Source organism: Tyto alba, unplaced genomic scaffold, assembly GCF_018691265.1.
Source record: "Tyto alba isolate M040663 unplaced genomic scaffold, T.alba_DEE_v4.0 Super-Scaffold_29, whole genome shotgun sequence".
Classification (NCBI taxonomy): Eukaryota; Metazoa; Chordata; class Aves; order Strigiformes; family Tytonidae; genus Tyto; species Tyto alba.
Window position 1 is genome coordinate 1,288,612 of NW_024881303.1, and position 19,707 is coordinate 1,308,318.

A 19,707-nucleotide genomic window follows, 5' to 3' on the forward strand; every position below is an offset into this window, starting at 1 on the left:
GCAGAGGCACTAGCCACGGGGCAGAGGCACTAGCCACGGGGCAGCAGCACTAGCCACGGGGCAGCAGCATGGGGGGCCCGGCAGCAAGGAGGATAATCTCATCGGCAACACGGCGGCTGTCGGGGGGAGGCACAGGCCGGCTGCGGGGAGCCCGACTGTAAAATTCAGCGCATGACATCGCTCAGCGAGGCGTCAAACACGGGTCGCCTACCATCGAATGTATTTTCCTGCTACTTTTAGGCAGCATCGGTATTAAAAAGCTCGCAGGAGGAGAGGCTGAGCGCGGCAGGGCAGGAGAGGAAGGCTGGAGGCTGGGGAGGGGGGGACAAGTGGGGTGAAGAACGGCGGGCTGGCAGCTGTACCGAGGTGGGTCACACCCCGCCGGGCTGGCTCCCAGCGCTGGTGGGCACGGCTCCCCGGGGAAAAAGCAACCTGAGGGAGGAGGTGCAGCCTTCTCCAACCTTTAAAGAGGAATTGGGGAAAGGAAAACAAGCTGCAGCCCATCTGCTTCCATAAGGGGCACTGAGCTCCCGTCCCGGCGCTGACCGCGACCTGGGGTGCCAGCACCCAGCACGAGGGGAGCGGGCGCAGGCAAGGTCCCCCCGCTCTTGGGAGCAATTCGGGGAGACGGCGCTTCCCCAGGCAGCCCAGGCACAGGCGGGGGGGCTGGGGGGCTGAGCTGCGCGTCCCCATGCCTTTCTCACAACAGAACCCCCCGGGCGCAGCCAAAACAAATAGTGAATCCAGACGCGCCTCCGCGTGATGGAAAGATTTGTTACTGGGAGCTGAAAAAATGAGCTTTATCGTGATCGTACAAGGGAAATAGGCTGGGCCGGTTTGCTGCTCACAGCCACGCTGTGTCCCCAACCCTGGCAGCGAACTGTTTGTTTTTTTTTTTTTTTATTTTTTCTCTTTTTCTAGGCGCTACTGGAGGGGGCAGCTCAGTGACGCCCATGTCTCCCCCCCACACTCTGCTCACCCCCACAAAAGACCTGCAATTGCTCCCGCGGGCAGAGGAGCAGATCGGGCTGTTACCCAGGCTCTGCCTTGAACCGCCCGTCGCTTTGGGCTGCGGCAGGGCTCTTCTCCTCCATTTGCCTGCTACGCCTTCCTGCAGGCAGCAGCCCCTCTGTTTCCAAGCTGTGAGGCTGCAATTTCTTCTCCCCAGCTGGTGAAAGTCTCTTCCCTCGGCTCATGCGCTGGTGGCGGTTGTAGGATCTCAGAATCACAGACTGGTTTGGGTTGGAAGGGACCTCAAAGCCCCCCCAGTGCCCCCCCCTGCCCCGGGCAGGGCCCCCTTCCCCCAGCCCAGGGGGCTCCCAGCCCCGTCCAACCTGGCCTTGAACCCTTCCAGGGAGGGGGCACCCACAGCTGCCCTGGGCACCCTGGGCCAGCGCCTCACCCCCCGCACAGGGAACAATTTCTGCCTTAGATCTCACCTAAATCTGCCCTTTTTTAGTGCAAAACCATCCCCCCTCATCCCATCCCCACCCCCTGACCCAGAGTCCCTCCCCACCTCCCCTGTCCCCCCTTTAAGCCCTGGGAGGCCGCTCGAAGGGCTCCCCGGAGCCTTCTCTTCTCCAGGCTGACCCCCCCCCCCAACTCTCAGGCTTAGCTGAGATGTTTCTGCTCGCCCCTGCTCCGCTCACAGCCCCGCCAGCCTGGGGAACCAGCCCCGTCCACGGCGCCCCACGGGGACACCCACTCAGGGGCAGCTTCTCCCCCACCGCCGGCGCGTTCCCTCCGCTGATGGGGAGAGGGGTTCAGCAGCACTCCCAGTTCTGTCACCACCCCTTGCTGCCCGCAGCAGTAATGCAGTTGATAGGTACAGACTATTGCATTTAGTTTAGCATACACAGGAACCCTGCCATATCCCTATTATACTGCAGGGAGTGATCTCTTCGCTCTGCGTTGTTCAACAAGCATGGAGGGATTCTGCCCGGCAAATCCACGCCCACAGCAGAACGAAATACCTGCTGCATCCCAACATTTATAACGGCCTGAACAACTGCTCCGCAGCCTGGAGGTTTTAGGACTAAAATGTGTACCCAAATCTGCAGCTCAGAGCTATTGGTATTTGAATTTCATCTCCAATTAAATAAAGCACTCAAGCATGCACCCAGCTCTAACTCTCAAGTAACATCACCGAAAGCAATATCATTTTTCTAGTTCAAAATGCACAGGACTTGAATTTCTAATAGCATTACCTAAGAACACAGCCTGCTGCGTGCCTCTCAGAGAGGGGGAAAAATTGTTTTTTCTCTCCTCAAGACAACCGGAGGGCAAAGGCTACTTCTCTTCTAGTTAAGCGCTGTCCTAGCTATTCTGAAAAAGTAAGTTTTGCAAGCAAAGCACTTTCCTTTCCCCCCCCAGCCCCCCAGCCCCTGCCATCCCGTCGGCCACCAGCAGTAACACGGTTTGCTGGAGGGACACGCTTCCCTCAGCAGTTGTATGATGGAAACACCAAACCAGTTTGGATAGATGGTCGTTCCAGCACAGCTGAAAGGAGAATAACTCACTGCCGTGTTGCTTATTTTTAAGACAATGAAATTGTTGGAGCAATATTTGTGTTTTCAAGTATACTACGCAATGAAATTATTTCAGTTTTGCCAATGCGCTGGGTCTCTTTTGCAGCTGATACATTAATGTTTGGAAACACTTTAATCTGTCCGTGGAAGATGAACATGTGCTTCCAGCTCACGCTCTATCCGAGGACTGTGTAATACAGGTTCCAAATCTTTTTCTCACTTGCCAAAGGCATTTCAGAATTACAGAAATGCTGGGAAATATTGAGGCATGGGGTCTGCGGTTTGTGCAGCTGGTAAGTTCTCCAGCTATAAAAAAATTACTTCGCAGAGTCATTACGGCATCATCGTTGCAATTTTTAATTCTGACAAAGTTCAGGATGATGGAAAGATGCTTTAGATGACTGGATATGTCTCATTTTACAGCGCAATAATCATTTTTATGCCAAGTCTTAAAACCCGAGTACTCTGATCCTGTACATGCTGCAGCTTGTGAAAGTGCATTAATAGTAAATTAAAGCAGTATCTGGGAAAAGAAAGAGATTCGATCATAAACCGGGGTGTGGGGGGGGAGAAGGGGTCAGCACCCACAGCGCGGGAAGGCTCGGGCTTTAAGAGTGGGGCAATTGCAGGCGCTGTCCGCGTGATGGGAGCAAGAAGGGGCTGGGCGGGGTGGCCCTGTTCAGGAAATCCCCCAAAGGGCAAAAAAGGGGTGCGAGGGGAGGGCGCTGGCCCCACCGGCTCCTGGGGGCCCCATCCCCACCCCCAAGAGGGACCCCGACAAACCACACCCCGCTCCTCCTCGGAGCGGCGGGGCCCGGGACCTCCAGAGCTCCCCTCTGACCCAAAGGACTTTCAAATAACGGGTTCTCGCCCTTCCCTGTTGTTTCTGTTTAAGGAGTTTCACCCTATGCTGAAAGCTCTATTGATTCTGTTTCGGTTTACCTTATGTACAATTAGAAACAAACCCCTACATTTTCAATTTATAGCAATACTTTCTGTATTTTGAGATGCACATTCTCATTACATGAACAATGCGCAAAAACAGTCAACAAAATTTGACTTGTGACTTACAAAGGTTAACGACTTTCTTCCTTAATTTCAAAGCAGGTAGGTTATGGGCAAGGAATAAATACTTTTAAAATACATCACCTTTATTCTCTTTTAAATCTAAACTTTCACAAAATCGGTCATGTTTATGTGTATGACTTTTAGGAAAAATTGCCATTTTTGTTCTGAGCTTGCAGAACATTACAGTTTAATAGCCAGCTCAAGCGGTGAGAATTATTTCCACCTTCCTCAGGAAATTCCTCGTGGAGTCGGGACGGGGCTGGCAGCCGTCCCCGCCCGTGCTGGGGAGGTGCCCGGGGCAGGTCGCTCAGTGCAGGCTGAAGTGTGCTGGGTGGTTTGCTTTAGCTGGAGCCCTCATTCTGCCTCAGGAAAATCACGACAGCTGATAATTCCCGCGCCCCTGTCCTGCCTCCATCACGCCAGCACCAGGGCAGGGCTCTGCCCAGCAGCTCCCAGCACGGGCGGCGGCACAGAAACACAGGCGGGTTTTGATTTGTTGGGTTCTTTTGGTCTGTGATTATGGGAACGACCTTACCCGAGGAGGAGACCACATACTAGGAAGAGGTAGCAGATGATAAACGCAGGGTGGATTCGGCACAGGCCCTTGGGCTCTCTCAGCCCGTGCGAGGGCAGGCACTCGCCAGACACTTCCTCCAGCAGCAGCCTGCGCCAGCCCTAGGACTTCTTGATTTGCAGGCATTTAGTGGAAGGTGCCATGCTCACCAAGAAAGAAAAGCACTCTACTGCAGCTCCCCAAGTCAACATTTACCAGGTGCACCTATGGTGGTCTCAGAATTATTATTTTTTTTTAAAAAAAAAAAAAAAAAAGCGCACCAGATTTTAATTTTTTTTTTTTTTTGCCATCTCTAGTTAACATAGACAGCTAGAACCCCTTCGGTTATGTTCCTTTTACCATTATGTTCCTGGCCCTTCCTAAAATTAAGGTCAGTGTATTAAGTATATTTGGGACCCAAAAAAGTAGAGGGCTACAGTCGTTGTGCATTGTACTGCCCAGTGCTGATTCAAGCCAAATGTTACGGCAAGGCGTTTGAATTTTTCTGACACAACCTGATGTTTTTTTAAAAATGAGTAACTTTATGCTGAAATGAACTGGAAAAAATCCTCACCCGCCCTGTCTATCTGCTGAATGTGTTTTGAAATACTTGCTACAACAACGTGTAATAGCAACCTTTAAACTTAGGGAAAGCTAAAACTAAGTCCTTGATGGGTATTACCTGAGAGTCTTTTATTAATACAGTAAATCTTCCCTCCCTGCCCCCCTGCAAGAAAATCACTTGTGTGTTTTCCTTGTGTGCCAGCTCCAGCGTGACTAAGGCTAGAAAAGGCAGTGTTTTCTAGCTGGAGTTCACAGCTGACATGATTCCGTGTATTTTAAGGACAGTATTGCTGAGTACCAGCAGCGAACGGCACCTCCTGCAGCAGCAACCTGAAGCTGAATTCAGGCCTTGGGCCGGAAAGAGTTCAACACACCAATCCCTGCTCTCAACTGTGTCAAAAAATGAAGTCATTTCTGCCTGTATTTAGATTAAGATGGCAAAAAAAGTAATTTTACCGCAGTCACCAAACCTTAAATTTCCATTTCACTACTGGAGAGAGGAGTGCCTGTGGTTACTAAAGCTCCAGCCTGTTTATATTCACCATCCAATGAATGCGTAAAAATTAAAGTTTTTTTCCCCAGGTTTATTTACTAAATTGTTTCACATTCAATGAAATAGTTACAACAGTACTTACAGAGCATTATCACAAGAGCAAACATACTGAGAACGCCAGTAAAGACCGAGAACGCAGGTTACGGTTATTTTCCTGTTGAACTCAAATGCCACTTTTGTAAACAAGAACAAAACCAGAACATCACTGCTAAAAGAAGATGTACACGTAAAAACACTCTACGTACACAAAACTACATATACCATTTTATACTCCCAACCAAAGCACTCTGGTCAAGTCCGAGTACAATTTGGTATTCTCTGTACAATTATTAAATCCTGCTAAAAATTATAGTTATCCTTGGGTTTAAAATACAGCACAGCGCATAAGGCAAAAAAATAGGAATTATCATCCAGTCCTTTGTGTTTCAGTTAGCTATCAAGAATTTAAGGCAAGTTTGGACATTTTGCATTGTTTCATACAGTGAATGGGGACTTACAGATGGCAAATTCACAAAAGTAAGACCCTGTCTCCCAGAAAGAATTAACTGTTTGTACTGCATACTGGACACATTTGCCCCTCTAGAAATTCCAACTAGACTCTCTGAAAGAAAAGTATTCCTAGTAGGAGAGACTGTCAAGAAACTTACAGATGAATACCTTGGAAAAAAACAAAACAAAACAAAACCAACCAAAAAGCAGAAATTCAGGAACTCTATGTACACATATAAACTCATACCCATTTTAAAGTGCTTTACAGACAATTTTGAGTGATTAAGAAGTAGAACTGGATGATAATTTATAGTTGTGTGACATCTTATTTGAAGGTCCTTAATTTTTAAGCTGCAAGACAGGCATTAAAACGACAGCATTGTTCTTTAAATGCAGATTTAAACCAACTGTTGTGTCTGATCTTCCTACAACCAAGCACTTCAGTGAACAGGACAACAAGCACCCGGAACAGAAAATGAAGATGACGTGATTTGAAGGGACACGATCCCTGGGTTGGGACACTCCTCAGTCCCTGGCTGGCTAAGCAGTTCATCTAATACCAGCAGGATATTTCATTAAGCATTTCTCCCATTCTTCAGACCAAGCCTGCATCCTGAAAAATTGTTTACGCTGCTATCAAATTGAGCAGCACCACATGACACAATATGGGGTCAGCCTCTACGGCCTGATTGAACATTGCCACTGCCTAGGTAAAGAGAAGGAAGCATTTTGCAGCGTTAAGCGTTTTGACTTCCATAAATGAAAGAGGTTTGTCTCAACATTGAATGACCATCAACACCGCCCTGACCCACGGATTGCTTGTTCTGATGAAGTCAAAACTATTTCTACACCTTGCACTGCCTTCTACTAACTGAAAACAGTGTTTACTAATATTCCCAATCAGAACATGTACATGAGCATCTGCCTTCATGGAACCCCACCGCAGTTAAAAATCTAAAAAGTACGGTACGTATCAAACCGCGCGGAAAGCCTTCTATCAGTAAAAGGCATAAACTCCCCCTTTAGGTAAGGACTTTTTCTTATTTTAATATTCGTTTGTTAAGCATCTTTCCCTCTGGCGCATGCTGGGAAACATGACAACCCACGGCCCCTCTGTGGAACAGACTGGAAAAGCCAACGAGCGCGGGCAGGCGCCCAGCTCGCGCCTCTGCCAGAGGGCAGGCGATGCGGGGGGGCTGGAACGCCTCCCGCAGCCCCCAGCCCCAAACCTGCCCCCCTTCCTCCTCCTCCCCACACAGACACGCAACACCACCACGCAGCTACGGTGTCCTATCAACAGAGTCACGGGAATAACGAACTTACGCTATTATTGCTGTAAAACTGGAATCCTCGTTGGGTCAAATCAACTGCATGGAAAACACTGAAACCGCTGGTTTTATTTGCTTTTAAAGTCCTGCTTGATTCCACCAAAATTTGAAGAATAGGTGCAGGATTTTATAATCTGTGCAAACGCCTGTTATCTATGAATAATGTTTTATGGTGAAAACACCCTCGTCCCCTTGACGGTTAAGAATCTGCACGTTAGCATACGGAAGAACAAGGACCACCACCGCCTGCCTCGCTGCAACTAGCTCGGCAGGAGCTTAGAACAAATCAAGTACACCCAAAACCCTCCACTTAGCATACTTATAAAGAAATGGCTTTTAAAACAACTATTTCAAATATTATTGCACCTTCAAAAATAATACTGCATGGGCTAGAAAAAACAGGGAGAAACAAAACGTTAAATTAACATATTAAAACAAGGGGAAAGTAACTCCGGAGGCAGAAAAATTCTTCAGTACCAGGCCTGGCAATACACACACAGACTTCAAAACAGAAATTCAAGATAACCATGATTCCTAGCTAAATTCAGAAGAAAAACCAAAGCATTCTAAGTTAGCTAAAATTCGTATTTATTCGGTCGTCTATTTTAAATAACGGCTATAGCCCACAGCCTCGCTTTCTGTTTCTCTGCCCCAAATTTCACTGAGTTTCGGGCTATCACAAAGTTGTATCTCTGGAGACTCTGGCTGGTCAGAGGAACCGAGCGCCAGCACCCCCTTGGGCAGGAAAGGTTTGGGATGAGCAGCTACGCCCCGCGCCTCTCACTGACCGCGACTCGTGTTAAAGGCAAGACCGAAGAACCCGAGATGGGCTCCCACTGTTCACTCCCTACTTATGTATTGGTGAGAATAGGAACAGTAAACGTAGCTCGGAAGGAAAAAAAAAAAAAAAAAAAAAAGAAAAAAGAAAAATGTAACAAACGTAGAGCTCGTTCAGTACACTGTGTTATTCTTGACAGTTTTCATAGGCACAAATGTATCAAGCAAATAAGAAACGAAAACAGTAGAACAATCAAAACAACCATGCTTTATGCATACTGCACTAAATTCAGTAACAGCCTTATTGTTAAGTCCTACATTTAGCACCATTTTTATATCTGAACACTCTGAGAAAGCAATCATACATTCTTTTAAAAAAGGAAGTTATACGGAATATGGACACAAGTGCGCTTGGGAGAAAGGATGGGACGGATTCATTTTTGAGTATTTATTTTATATCATGCCATGAATGCTGCCGTGGCATCTCCCGATGCACTACTGTTGTCATTTTTCCTTGCATTACAATTGAAAACACACAGCAGACTAGCAAGATGAAGTCGTTTAATCTAGCACTCATTTATCCACAAAAATAAAGTATAAGTGAAGTTAAAACCGTGATTTCATCAGAGCCAAAGATTTCATTAAGCAGCAATAAATTTGCCCTGTAAATGTCTTTAAGTAGTTCCCAATTACCATCCCAGCCCTCCTACCAGTAAGCAGGTAACAAAGGGGAGTGTACAGGCAACATACTATGGCATTTATTATTTACAAACCTTGAGATACAGGAACAAGGCAGCCCTTTAGTTACTGTTCATAAAAAAAAAAATTATGAAGCACTGGCATTTTCTTACTATGAAGACACAACCAGACAACTATCTGCACACTGCCCAGTCACACAACACATTCACACAACTCTCACCCCACGCACAGTAAACTTCATGTTTCATAGTAGGCAGGAGGAAGAGAGAAAAGCTCTAGAAAGTGAAAGGGTTAGATATACAGCAAGTTTTCTAACCATATCCCAGGCATGGACAGTACTCTCTGAAATTCACTGCCATTAACAGGATGCTATCTAAACCCAGCTGGAAATAAGCTTTCCATTCCTTCCGCCCATGTCACTAATGTCACAAAGGCCAATTACTGGAGGAAAACGAATCCTTCCTCATTTCAACCCCAACTTCACCACATTGCTCCAACCTTCCAACTTCAGAAAATGCAGCTTATGGTCTCCACCCGCAGGGTTCATTTTCAAGCAGATTAAGCTCCACCTTTGCATCACGTCCACAAAGTCCTGCTTTTCATCAAAGTGCAGTCAAACCAAAATTGCATCGACAGTACATCATCCCAGCAGAGTCCAGCCAGGTATCTGAGATGGGATCGTATTTCTGTACAGTGTTCAGATAGGACGACCCTGAATGACCTCCAACTACATAAAGGTAGTTATCAATTACAGCTGCACCAACTCCTATTGGAAAGAAAACAAAACAACAAAACAAAAAAACAACAAAACAAACCCAAATGATTGTATGATCACCGAAGCGAGGAAATGGGTAGTATTTTTGCTCCTAACTGGACCACCCCCCCCCCCCCCCAACCTGAAGGCTGGACAGACAAGTTCTCACAGCCTCTCCTTCTTTGAGCTGTCTTTAAAGAAAATGGGTGTACACAAGAGTCCCTCTCTGCAGGTCTTACATTTCTTTTTTACTGTATTATAGGAATGTGCACAAGAAAAGTCACGCTCTTCTGTCCCAACGCTCCTCGTCAGAGAGACAGAAGAAAAGATACTGAGTCTCAACGTAAAATAAAATACAACAGAACAGCAACTACAGAATTGCTGAAACTCACTCAAACTCAATGAAAAAATAGAAGGTAGAGTAGAAATAGTACTTCATATTAGTTTTCTTACAGCTCAGTATTAATAAACTGGACTGTAATTAAAGACAGAGAAATAAATACTCATTCTTTCACCGAGCTGATTAAGTGACCCTCCTTCACAGATGTGGCGCAGTGCTTTGCAGACAAATCACTGCAATTTTATTGCAGCTACTATCAGCTCAGGCAGCAGTTCATTCCCAGAAGGATGTATCAGAGTTAACTGCCGAGTTTTGTGTGTCCCTACCTGTTCTGGGTTCCTTCATGGGTCGACACACAGTCCACTGATTTTGGTGAGGATCATATCTCTCAATGCTCGATAGGTGAGACACACCATTGTGTCCACCTACTACGAAAATGAAGCCCAGCATGACACCAACACCAAAGTTTATTCGCTTATCAGCCATTGAAGCGACTGTCTCCCACGAGTTTTTACTCGGATCGTAACGCTCCATGCTGCAAATACAAACAAACAACTCGTGAGGCTTGGATTTTAGTGGCGTTTCAATTTCACTCCACAAGAAACCTGCATTTGTCAGAGGTACCTCTAGTTCTGCCAACCGGTATCACCCCACACGGGAATAACAGCAGCACAATATAAACAGTGCATGAGCTGATGGCAAAATTTGCAGCGTGGTGGCTCTGTACCACCCAACAGCAGCACGTGAGAAGGTAAAGCCAGCACTGCCACCCCAGAAGCGACAGTCACGTCCTAGTGTCCCTGGACAACACAAAGCAGCTGGAGGCTCTCAGCAGGGCGCTACCAAAAAGCAGTTTTAAGATATTTCACCCCAACTCAGCAACCGCCGTTCAGCTGCTTCGCTGACGTCCTCGTGCCACTACCCTGGATCTTTGGGTTGCACAGTGAAACAAAGCACGATTTTTCAAAGCTGGCCTCAGAACTGAAAGCTCTTTCAAGGATGACTGCTGCTATTTATGAAAAAAGCAACTCGTGAAAAACACAATGCAGATCTGAAGTGTATCTGTTTGGGTAACACATCAAATCAAAAACTTCCTTGAGGCTTGCCTGAAAATAACAGGCAGAGAGAAAAAAACAAACAAACATAGAGAGCATATCCCTCAGGAAAAGCAGTAAAGAGGTTGCTGATCAAAACACTAAGGGTAGAAGAGGCCTTCAGAATAAAATAGAAATGAATTATCATCATCATTGTTGGTTTTTTTTTTGATCACTAGAGCTGTACAGATGGTCAGTCATTAATACACTCATGGCACGTAGGCATTCCCTGCCCAAAGTGTAGCTTCATTAGCATGAGGGGGCAGAAAAGAGGGGAAGAGAAAAAGCAGAAGCACTACAGAGTTGGAGAAAAGGTGCTTAATTACACTGCAGTCAGCTTGCTTTTAATGCTAGAGCCTGCATGATTAGTGACTCCACAACACGGCATATTACTTGCACCCTTGAACAATTAATAAAATTAAAATTATTCAATAAAAAGTAAATTAAAAAAGGCAAATAATGAAATATCAGATTCCAGTAACTCTACAGGAGCTGCTGGCAATTCCTTTCTGACTGAGAGAGGAAATGTAGTACAAGGAGGAAGGCTTCTGCAGAGTTTTAATGTTAAGAGCTTTCCCTTCAGAAGTGCCAGGCTGACAAAGTTGTTTCCTACTGCTCCAGTGAGGAGTCTTTTATTTCCCGAAAGCAGGTTACCGAGGTTACCTTTCCAAGGCCTGTGCGCACACGGAGCATTCAACTTTTGGGAACCACTTCTGGCATAGGGCAAGGGCTTGATTATCTTCATTTTTTTATGGTCTGTGCAACAAGGCTGCAGCGCAGGGAGCGTCCCCCAGCAACTCCTGGCACGCCTGCTCTGCTCTGCTATTGACTTTGCTCTAAGCTACCGCTAAAGCCGATAGTTCTGTGTGGTACAAAGACGGTACGGAGCTAAGGGTGACCACACAGGACAACAGCACAGCTTAATTATTCTGGGTCAAATTCCTATGTGAAGAAGTTCTAGAGTCAACAGAAAACTTTCAGAGATGGTTTGCTAGTCTATGAAGTCCTTCAACTATTGCAGTTCATAATTTAAAATATAAGAAATTATAATAACGCCACATTAAGTTTCGTAAAATCCTGTCACAACCATACCACACAGTTTTAATTTAAGAAATTGTTTGTATTTTCCAAATGAGAACTACTTAGCTACACTTTCCTATTTGGAAACGAATCCTTGGCTTCACTGTGGATTTATATAAAAATGTATCATGCATAAAAAGTACGTACAATTAACAACTAGTGAAATGTTATTATACTACACAGTTAAACAATCAACGCATCCCTTCCTATAAGCGAGATTTTAATTTTCATTCTTTATTTAGCTTTTTAGGCTTGTAGTTTATTAACGTGCTTCCTAGAGGGACATACGGCTGATTTGTTCCCATTTAAATGAAAAAAAGAGTAGGAATTATTTCTTTGCATAACTAAATGCCTCTGTCCATCCATACAGAGAGACGTGGAACAGAACAATTAAAGAGCATGCTGGTACCAGGAAACCTCCCTGAAGGTCTGAAGCAAGCCCACTTCCACCCAGGAGCCAGACCAGGAACCACCAACCCGAACTTTACCCTTATCAGGAAGACCCGCTTTAAGATTCCATCTGAGCTGTGTACCTGTTTTGTGCGTGTTAAGCATGTGAAAAACCCCATTCATTTCAGACCAGGGTTTTTAAGCGTCAAGGCTAACCACGCAGCCTAACATTTCGCAGGCCTGAGGTCCGAGGCTGTACGGAGCCCCCCCGGCGCAGCGCGGAGCAAAAGCCTCTGCTGAGAGCTCAGCAGCCGCCGTGCAGCGCCCTGGCACAGACACAAGCACACCTCACCTCGGGGGCTGAGGAAACAAGCCCAGGCCACGCTGATCTGCCTGAGTTAACCAGCCTGGGGGTCTGTCCGCAAGGTCAGGGGCCTTGCACCACTTTGCTTAGTAATATGCATGTATGTCTCTGCCTTTATCATTTCCTCTCCTTAAGGATTTAAAAAAACAACCAACCAACCAAACAAAAACCAAACAAACCCAGAGAAACCAGCCCTGGGCTGGAGCACATAAAGTTAAAATAAAGACTTCCCAGTTGAATTATTAGACTGACACTGCAGAACAGGGATTAATGAGGCCCGCTGTGGGTTACCAACCTGCTTTAGCATGGTTTTTAATTGGCTGCTGAACACAAGCTTAACAGTGAGCTTCGCTGATTTCCAGCTTTGGACACCGAGCGACACGCATCAAAAGCACCTACCTGTTCATGTGGGCAGGACCGTAACCACCAATGGCATAGATCATTCCGTCCAAGACGGCCGCAGCAAAACAACTCCTCGTTTTGTTCATCGGGGCCACCAGCTGCCATTCCTTCACTTTCGGGATGTATTTCTCCACAGTTCGGAGGTAAGACTGCCCGTCGTAGCCACCTAAGGCGTAGAGCTCTCCTGCCAGAACCACCACTCCCAGAGTACTCCGGCTCTCAAACATCCTTTCAAGCGATGTCCAAGTGTTGGTATCGGGGTCCCAGCACTCCACAGAATTCTCGTGCTTTCGGTAACTGATGCCTTGACACACGTGGGTGGCAATCCCTCCCACAACGTAGATTTTCTGGTCGAGGACACATATGCCAAATTCGTAGCGGGGAATGCTAAGAGGTGCCAGGCCTATCCAGGAGTCATTCTGGGGAAAATACATTTCAACACTGAAATAGAAAAACAAAGATTATGTGAGCAAACCTAGCGTTCAGAAGCGGTGCGAAGTGCAAATGGGCATTACAAAACACAGTTTTAAGGTTATCTCGTACGTCCCATCTGATGTTTGCTGTTTCTTCCAACAGCCCAGACGTAAGCTAAAACCCAATGCTGCTCAGAATATTGTCCTAAAGCGTTAAAACCGCAGGGCCTCACAGCGTACAGTGCGATGCAGCGACACTGCAAGTAGCTACTGCACCCAGTCCGAGACCTGAACTGACGAATTCTGAAACTAGAAACCAGGCAGACTACGGAGAAAGCAGGCCTGCACCGTGGCTAACGTGAAGGAAGACAATACAGTGCTGACAGCACAGCAGCTTTTGGAGGCAGGCTGTGACTGCGGGAAGCTAAAAATACAAACCAAAGGGATAAAAAAGGTAAACTGAAAAAAATAATAAGAAAAAAAAACAAACCACAACAGTCAGAACAGCCGCAGAGATGGGAGACAGAGAAAAGGAGAATTAGAAAGGGGGAAGCACATGCCTATATATATGTTCAAACATACTTTTAGAAAGTACAAACTGTAGTTTTATAAATACGTATTTCACATGCACTGTATAATTTTAACAAAATGTCAAAGTAGTACCAACTAATTTGAAAAACCTGTTTTCAAAATACTGCTTATTTGCATTTTCTTTTAATTACACTCAGTGTTGAAATATGGTGGATCTAGCCTAACACGCATAAAGTCCAGTCAGCCTAGCTAAATAGTTGAGGTACTATTTAAACTAAATAGTTTACACTACTTAAATGATTTAAAAGAATATCTAGTATGCAGAAAATATGATCTGTTCAAAAAACATAGAAGAAAATGAAGCCACTGGAGAGCTGGCAGGCACTGACTAAGAACCCAGAAGCAGGGACTGCTGAAACACCAGACTGACGCCTGGCAGCAGCAGCCCAGGCACAAAAGAGCAGGACTGAATATACTCTAAGTAATTTTGTTAATACAAAGCAGCAGCTAAGTGAAAAAAAAAAAAAAAAAAAAACAACTAAACAGCCTTCCTGCAAGTACAAATGAAAAGTAGAATGACAGTAGTGGAACTAAGGATTCCTACTTCCCTGTGCGGGCGGTGAGGCGCTGGCACAGGGTGCCCAGAGAAGCTGTGGCTGCCCCCTCCCCTTTTTTGGTATGTTGAGAGCAATTGTTTAAACCAAAACAACAGTTTAGGAAATAATAATACAAATAATAAATCAAGGAAGAGCAAATTTTTGTATGCATTAAAACATTATTACAGTAGTAAAGAACACTTTTGTTTTTAAAAAAAATATCAAAATTATCCGGACTACATTGGTATCCAATAATGTTAAAACCACTGAAGAAGCTGTGAAGGAAACAGCTGAAGAGTATCAGAGAACAGGTTTATTCACTCAAACAGATTTTTTTATTAAGCACAAAAGCCCCTTTATTTTTTAAATCTATAAACCCAACAATTCCCAGTCCCAACACCTAGTTTACTACCAATCCCTATTATCGGGAAAGTTAACTTTAAGTAACTTTGACAACATGTGTAAACAAGGGCAAAAAGAACGTACAGATCTTCCCAGGTTTTTAAGTGTATGTATATATCTATGCAAGCACGGAACTGTCACAAAAAATATCTGAGAGTAAAATATTACCCCAGAATTCAGCTGTAGAACCAGTTTGGGTAGCGTGCCTTAGTGCAGAAGACGTTTACTGAGCTGATAAGGGGATATTCAACATCAAAGCACTAGATGTCTATGTATAAGTGTGCACGTACACGCAGACCCACGCACAGCTTACCTACCATTTCTGGAAATGGTAATACAATGTTATAAGTAAACCCAACCATACCAGTATTGGGAAGAAAGCTGAGTTTCTAATTCATTGCTTTTGCTCACATGGCTAGCCTCAGCGCTGTGCTCCAGTTACTGAAGAGGAGCTTCATTGTGAAAGCCAGGTAAAGAAGGATGGGCACTGACCTGTTTCTGCCAGCACGGATACGGAAACTACTCAGCAGCAGAGATGAAAGGTGTGATTACATTATGATCAAGAACGTGACATTGCTAAGAATTACCCCTTTGCTCTTCTCTGATTAAGTCTATTTCAATGCCAAGGACTTTTGAGTTATCAGGAAGCATATTTGTCATTCATTAGGTTAAATTTTAGGATTTGATTGTCTAGAATAATAATAGATCGAGGAAAAATTACGTGAAATGAAAAGACCTGAAAGGATAAAGAAGCAGAATACAGAGTTTTATTACTCAAATTCTCAATCAACAGAATTAAAATGATAAGATTTTATAGCTATCTGTGTTAGCAGAAACACAAACCCATAGCACCAAAGATTACTCTTGAAATCAAAGAAGCATTTTGAATTCAGTGCTCATCCTTGTTCAAAAAAAAAAAAAAAATCTACTCTGGAGTTCTTATGAAGGCAAGCAGTAACTACAGTCCTGCAAAGCACAGCTTCACAAAGATTGTCTTAATCCTCACCCAGGGGAATAACAAACATGCGGGAATGTCACACCACTCAAGTGCTGTTACTTACCTCTCCAAACATGCAAACAGTCCAGCTTTTCCTCCCACGGCACAAAGAACTTTAGGAGCGCAGCGGGGTCGTGTCATCAACATGGTCTGGTGGGAGAGTCTGTGTTCAGGCATGAAGTGGTACTTCAGGGCCTCATTTAGCAGATGTTTGCAGGTGTGGTCATCACGAATGAGATGATTTGCTTCATACAACCTGGTAAGAAACTTAACGCTCAGCAGTGGCAACCGAACGCAATGTAGCAGCTGTGCCAAGTACTTCTGTCGCTCCTGCACGTCGTATTTGATCCAGGACTCCAGCGCATAAAAAACGGTTTCTTCCGTCACAACGTTCAGGCAGTCATTGGAAACTATTTCATCCAATTCAGAATGCGTAAGCTCAAAAAATTCTTCTGTCTGACAAACATCTTCAAAGTTTTGGCAAATGTACTTGCTAGCAGCCACGTAGAGGTCATGGCAGCCGTAGGTCTCTGCAAAGCGAGAAATCCCGATGCAGTTGCCAGGATCAAGCTGGCTTTCAAGAAACGCACAACACTCCTTCACCACCAGTTTGATCTGGAGGAGATTCGCAGCTGGAAGAAGTGACTCTACGGTGTCCTGCGAGATGAACACGGTCCCCGTGTAGGCGTACTCCACGATGGCCTGCAGGGCTGCCTCGTCGATGCACTGGAACTCCACCTCCGCGTTCTCCTTCTCCGAGAGGTTCCCAGTGAACATGGCTTTGAAGTAGGGACTGATGCTGGCCAGCACCACTTTGTGGGCATGGATCTTGACATCGCCGACTCTAAGGATAATGTCACAGAGCTCGTGATGCTGGCGAAGGAGGTTCAAGCCTTGCAGAAGCTGTTCAGAATGCAAGTGGGTTAAGTTGGCAAGCATGTAGGTTGGAGACGACTGGTCCATCTGTGACAAACAGAATTTTTAACGCATTACTCAGGGCTTCACTTCAACGGTTTCATTACTCATGTTACTTAGACGTGCCATACATAACATTTTAAAAAAATATTTTTCCGTTTTTGCTTTTATCTTATTTAGGTTTATTACTTTCCAATTGACTTTTTCAATCCTTATGTGCTATGCTTTTTCAGGCAAGTTAAATCCAGGACAATTAAACGTTTATTAATAGTGTATGCTATATTAATCATCAACTCAAAAAAAAAAAAAACCAACTCAAAACCAACCACCACTTTTTTTTTTTTTTTTCTTGTTCTGGAGTAAAATGCATATTATCTAAAGCGTTGAATACAGGACAGGATTCTACATTAGATATTTGAGAAAACCCAAGAGTGACCGAAATAAAGAGAGATAAAGAAAGAATAGAACCGGCTGCTTTCAAACAAAGTTTGAAAAGTTCTTAAACTACTTCCTGCTACCCGCCTTGCAGCCCACCTGGTGCAGCCCAGCCCTGCTGCGCATCCCCTCCGAGCAGCGCCCCGCTCGCCCTTCCTCACCCAGAACCTGGCGGTCCCTCCCGCCGCACAGAGGCAAGAGAGACCCTGGGAGCCCAGGGGGCTGGGACTGCAGGGGAAGGGGAGCTGGGGCAGGGGTTACTGTACTCTGAGCGGGCAGAGGAGATCCCTGCCTCGCCTCACTGAGCGGCTTCCACCGGGGAGAGCAAATCCCCAGCGGGCATGCCCTCGCCCTCCGGGGAGATCAGAGCCGGGGCAGACCGGGCGCCGGGCCTGTCTGCACCATCCAGAAGCGAGGGGTGGGAGCTGGTGAGGTGCCAGGGTGAGCAAGGGAGCGGGTCCGGGGGGGCAGGCTGAGCATCCCGGGGTCTGTCACCCCTCCCACCCCCCCACGCTTCCCAGCATCGCCAGTAACGGCAGAGAGGAGGATCCCCGGTCCTCCCTACAACTCCACAAAACCCCGAGACGCTTCTTCCAAAAAGTTTTAGTTTGCATCGTGACACTCGAAGGCACTATGATACCTGCTCTAATTTCAGTATCATTAAAATTCCAACGGTGCTGCCCACCACTACCTGTTGGAGAAGCAGCTCTTTATTCAGACTGAATTATTATAGCAGTGAGGGTGGAGAGCGTCAGGATCCTGGACCACGAGGAAATAGAACTATTGTTCTCCAGAGAACACCACAACCACTCAATTTCTGAACTGAAAAGCTGACAATTTTGATTTGCTAAACGACTACACAAACTTCAAGATCTCACTTCTTTTATCTTATTATTAAGAAGTTCATCATTTTTACAGCTCCTTAACTGACATCTAATTTGCAGTGAGCCTACTTAGAAAGTGCTTAATCTGGAAGAATAAAATTAGTTGCCAACATTTAAATACAGAACATAATAGAACTGACAGAGAAGTGAAGGCTTACAGCTAGAGAGAGAAAAACTCTTACCCATCAAAAGATAAGTAAGCTCATCCCTCTTGTATTACAATATATTCCAGTATATATTTCCTATACTGGAAAAAAAAACAACCCATACCTAAAAGAAAGTATTTTAAGTGTATCTACAAAACACAAGATTCCACACAAGAGCATTTCCCACATAACAGCACAGATTTTTGCAGCACAAATATGAGGGGAGGGGGAAGCTGTTCAGCAGCTAAAACTTTTCCTTTTCTGTCTGCACTCTGTTCATAACTTGACTGTATGTACACCCAGATATCATAAACCAAGAGGCAACACCACAGGGAAGGAAAAAGGAATGGTTACAGTTCAGATGCAAAACCTGCAAAAAGTTATAAATAACTACATTTAAGCTATTCTGCTGAAATAAAACTTCCTGTACCAACTTGGTAGAGATGCCTACTGTTGTACCTCACGCCCCTCCTGCATGGCAGTGCTCGCCCACACCACATACTTGCACACATTTATTTTATTGCCGAGCAAGAAATCAGAAGCTGGAACATTAACCAGCCCTGAAGAATGTATGCTGCTCCAAAATTTTGGGCTCACAACACAAACTGAACGGTCGCCCCTAGGCTCGGGGTTACCAGATCTTTTTCACAGTCTGGAGGTAAAACTTGCCTTGAATAGCAGGGAAAGTTATTTGAAATAAAAAGGTTTATCAGATAAACAGGTAAGCTTGGTTACTGAAGGTTTTACTTCGCTAAAAAGCCACGGTATGCAGCTATAACCGGTAAGTGATGCAGAGCACAGCATTTTATGCGAAAGCAGCAGGAAGAGCTGCAGGCACTTTGCTGTTTCAGGGTGATATTTAAGTGCTCGCCAGCTCCTCGTTTAGACCACAAAATGGATGGAGCCAGTAAGCGCCCTGCCTAGTCTCGGTACGCGCCGGAGACCGTAAAACCTCAGAAGCACCCGCTGCCGCGCAAACTGCGGTCCCACACACCCTCGTGCGCCCCAAATAATAAAAAAAAAAAAATAGAAAAAACCCCACTTTCTACATGTTAAAAAAAAAAAAAAAAAAAAAAAAAAAGGAAAAAAGCAGCAGAAGCGCAACTGCCTCGCTGAGGGCACCCGGTGCTCCCTGCACCCCCCACCCCGTGCCCCCCTGCTCCGCAGGGCAGCGGGGGGGCAGCGGGGGGACCCCGCGGGGCCCCTCCGCGGCCGCGCCATCCCCCGTTCCCCCCCCCCCCCCCCCGATCTGACCTGCGGGCGGGGGGCGCAGCCCCGGCCAGGCCCTGCCCGCCGCGCCGCCGCCACCGCCGCCGCCACCCCCGGCAGCGCGCCGCGTCACTTCCGCCCCGCCACCTCCCCTCGCCCCCGCCCAATCAGCGCAAGGGGAAGCGCCGCGCACCCG

General features: G+C 45.9%; 1 protein-coding gene across 2 annotated transcripts; it reads right to left on the minus strand.

The window, feature by feature from the left end:
* Nucleotides 1-5,276: 5,276 nt before the first annotated feature.
* Nucleotides 5,277-19,648, minus strand: KLHL28 (kelch like family member 28). 2 transcript variants are annotated; one of them, XM_042799151.1, is made up of 6 exons: nt 19,557-19,595; nt 18,339-18,426; nt 15,987-16,885; nt 12,981-13,424; nt 9,980-10,188; nt 5,277-9,325 (listed from the first exon to the last, which is right to left on the minus strand). In XM_042799151.1, exons 3-6 carry the CDS (start codon nt 16,883-16,885, stop codon nt 9,162-9,164), a joined length of 1,716 nt encoding a protein of 571 aa, XP_042655085.1. In that variant the 5' UTR covers nt 18,339-18,426; nt 19,557-19,595; the 3' UTR covers nt 5,277-9,161. The 2 variants fall into 2 exon arrangements, with proteins under 2 accessions (XP_042655085.1, XP_042655087.1); XM_042799153.1 differs by lacking the exon at nt 18,339-18,426 and having other exon boundaries at nt 19,557-19,648.
* Between the last annotated feature and the right edge of the window lie 59 nt (nt 19,649-19,707).

Coding starts and splice junctions, on each gene's coding strand:
- KLHL28 (XM_042799153.1), bottom strand. CDS start 16,885: ATGGACCAGTCGTCTCCAACCTACATGCTTGCCAACTTAACCCACTTG. Junction 13,425..15,986: donor CTGTTTGCATGTTTGGAGAG/GTAAGTAACAGC, acceptor TTTCTATTTCAG/TGTTGAAATGTATTTTCCCC. Junction 9,326..9,979: donor CATGAAGGAACCCAGAACAG/GTAGGGACACAC, acceptor TCTTTCCAATAG/GAGTTGGTGCAGCTGTAATT.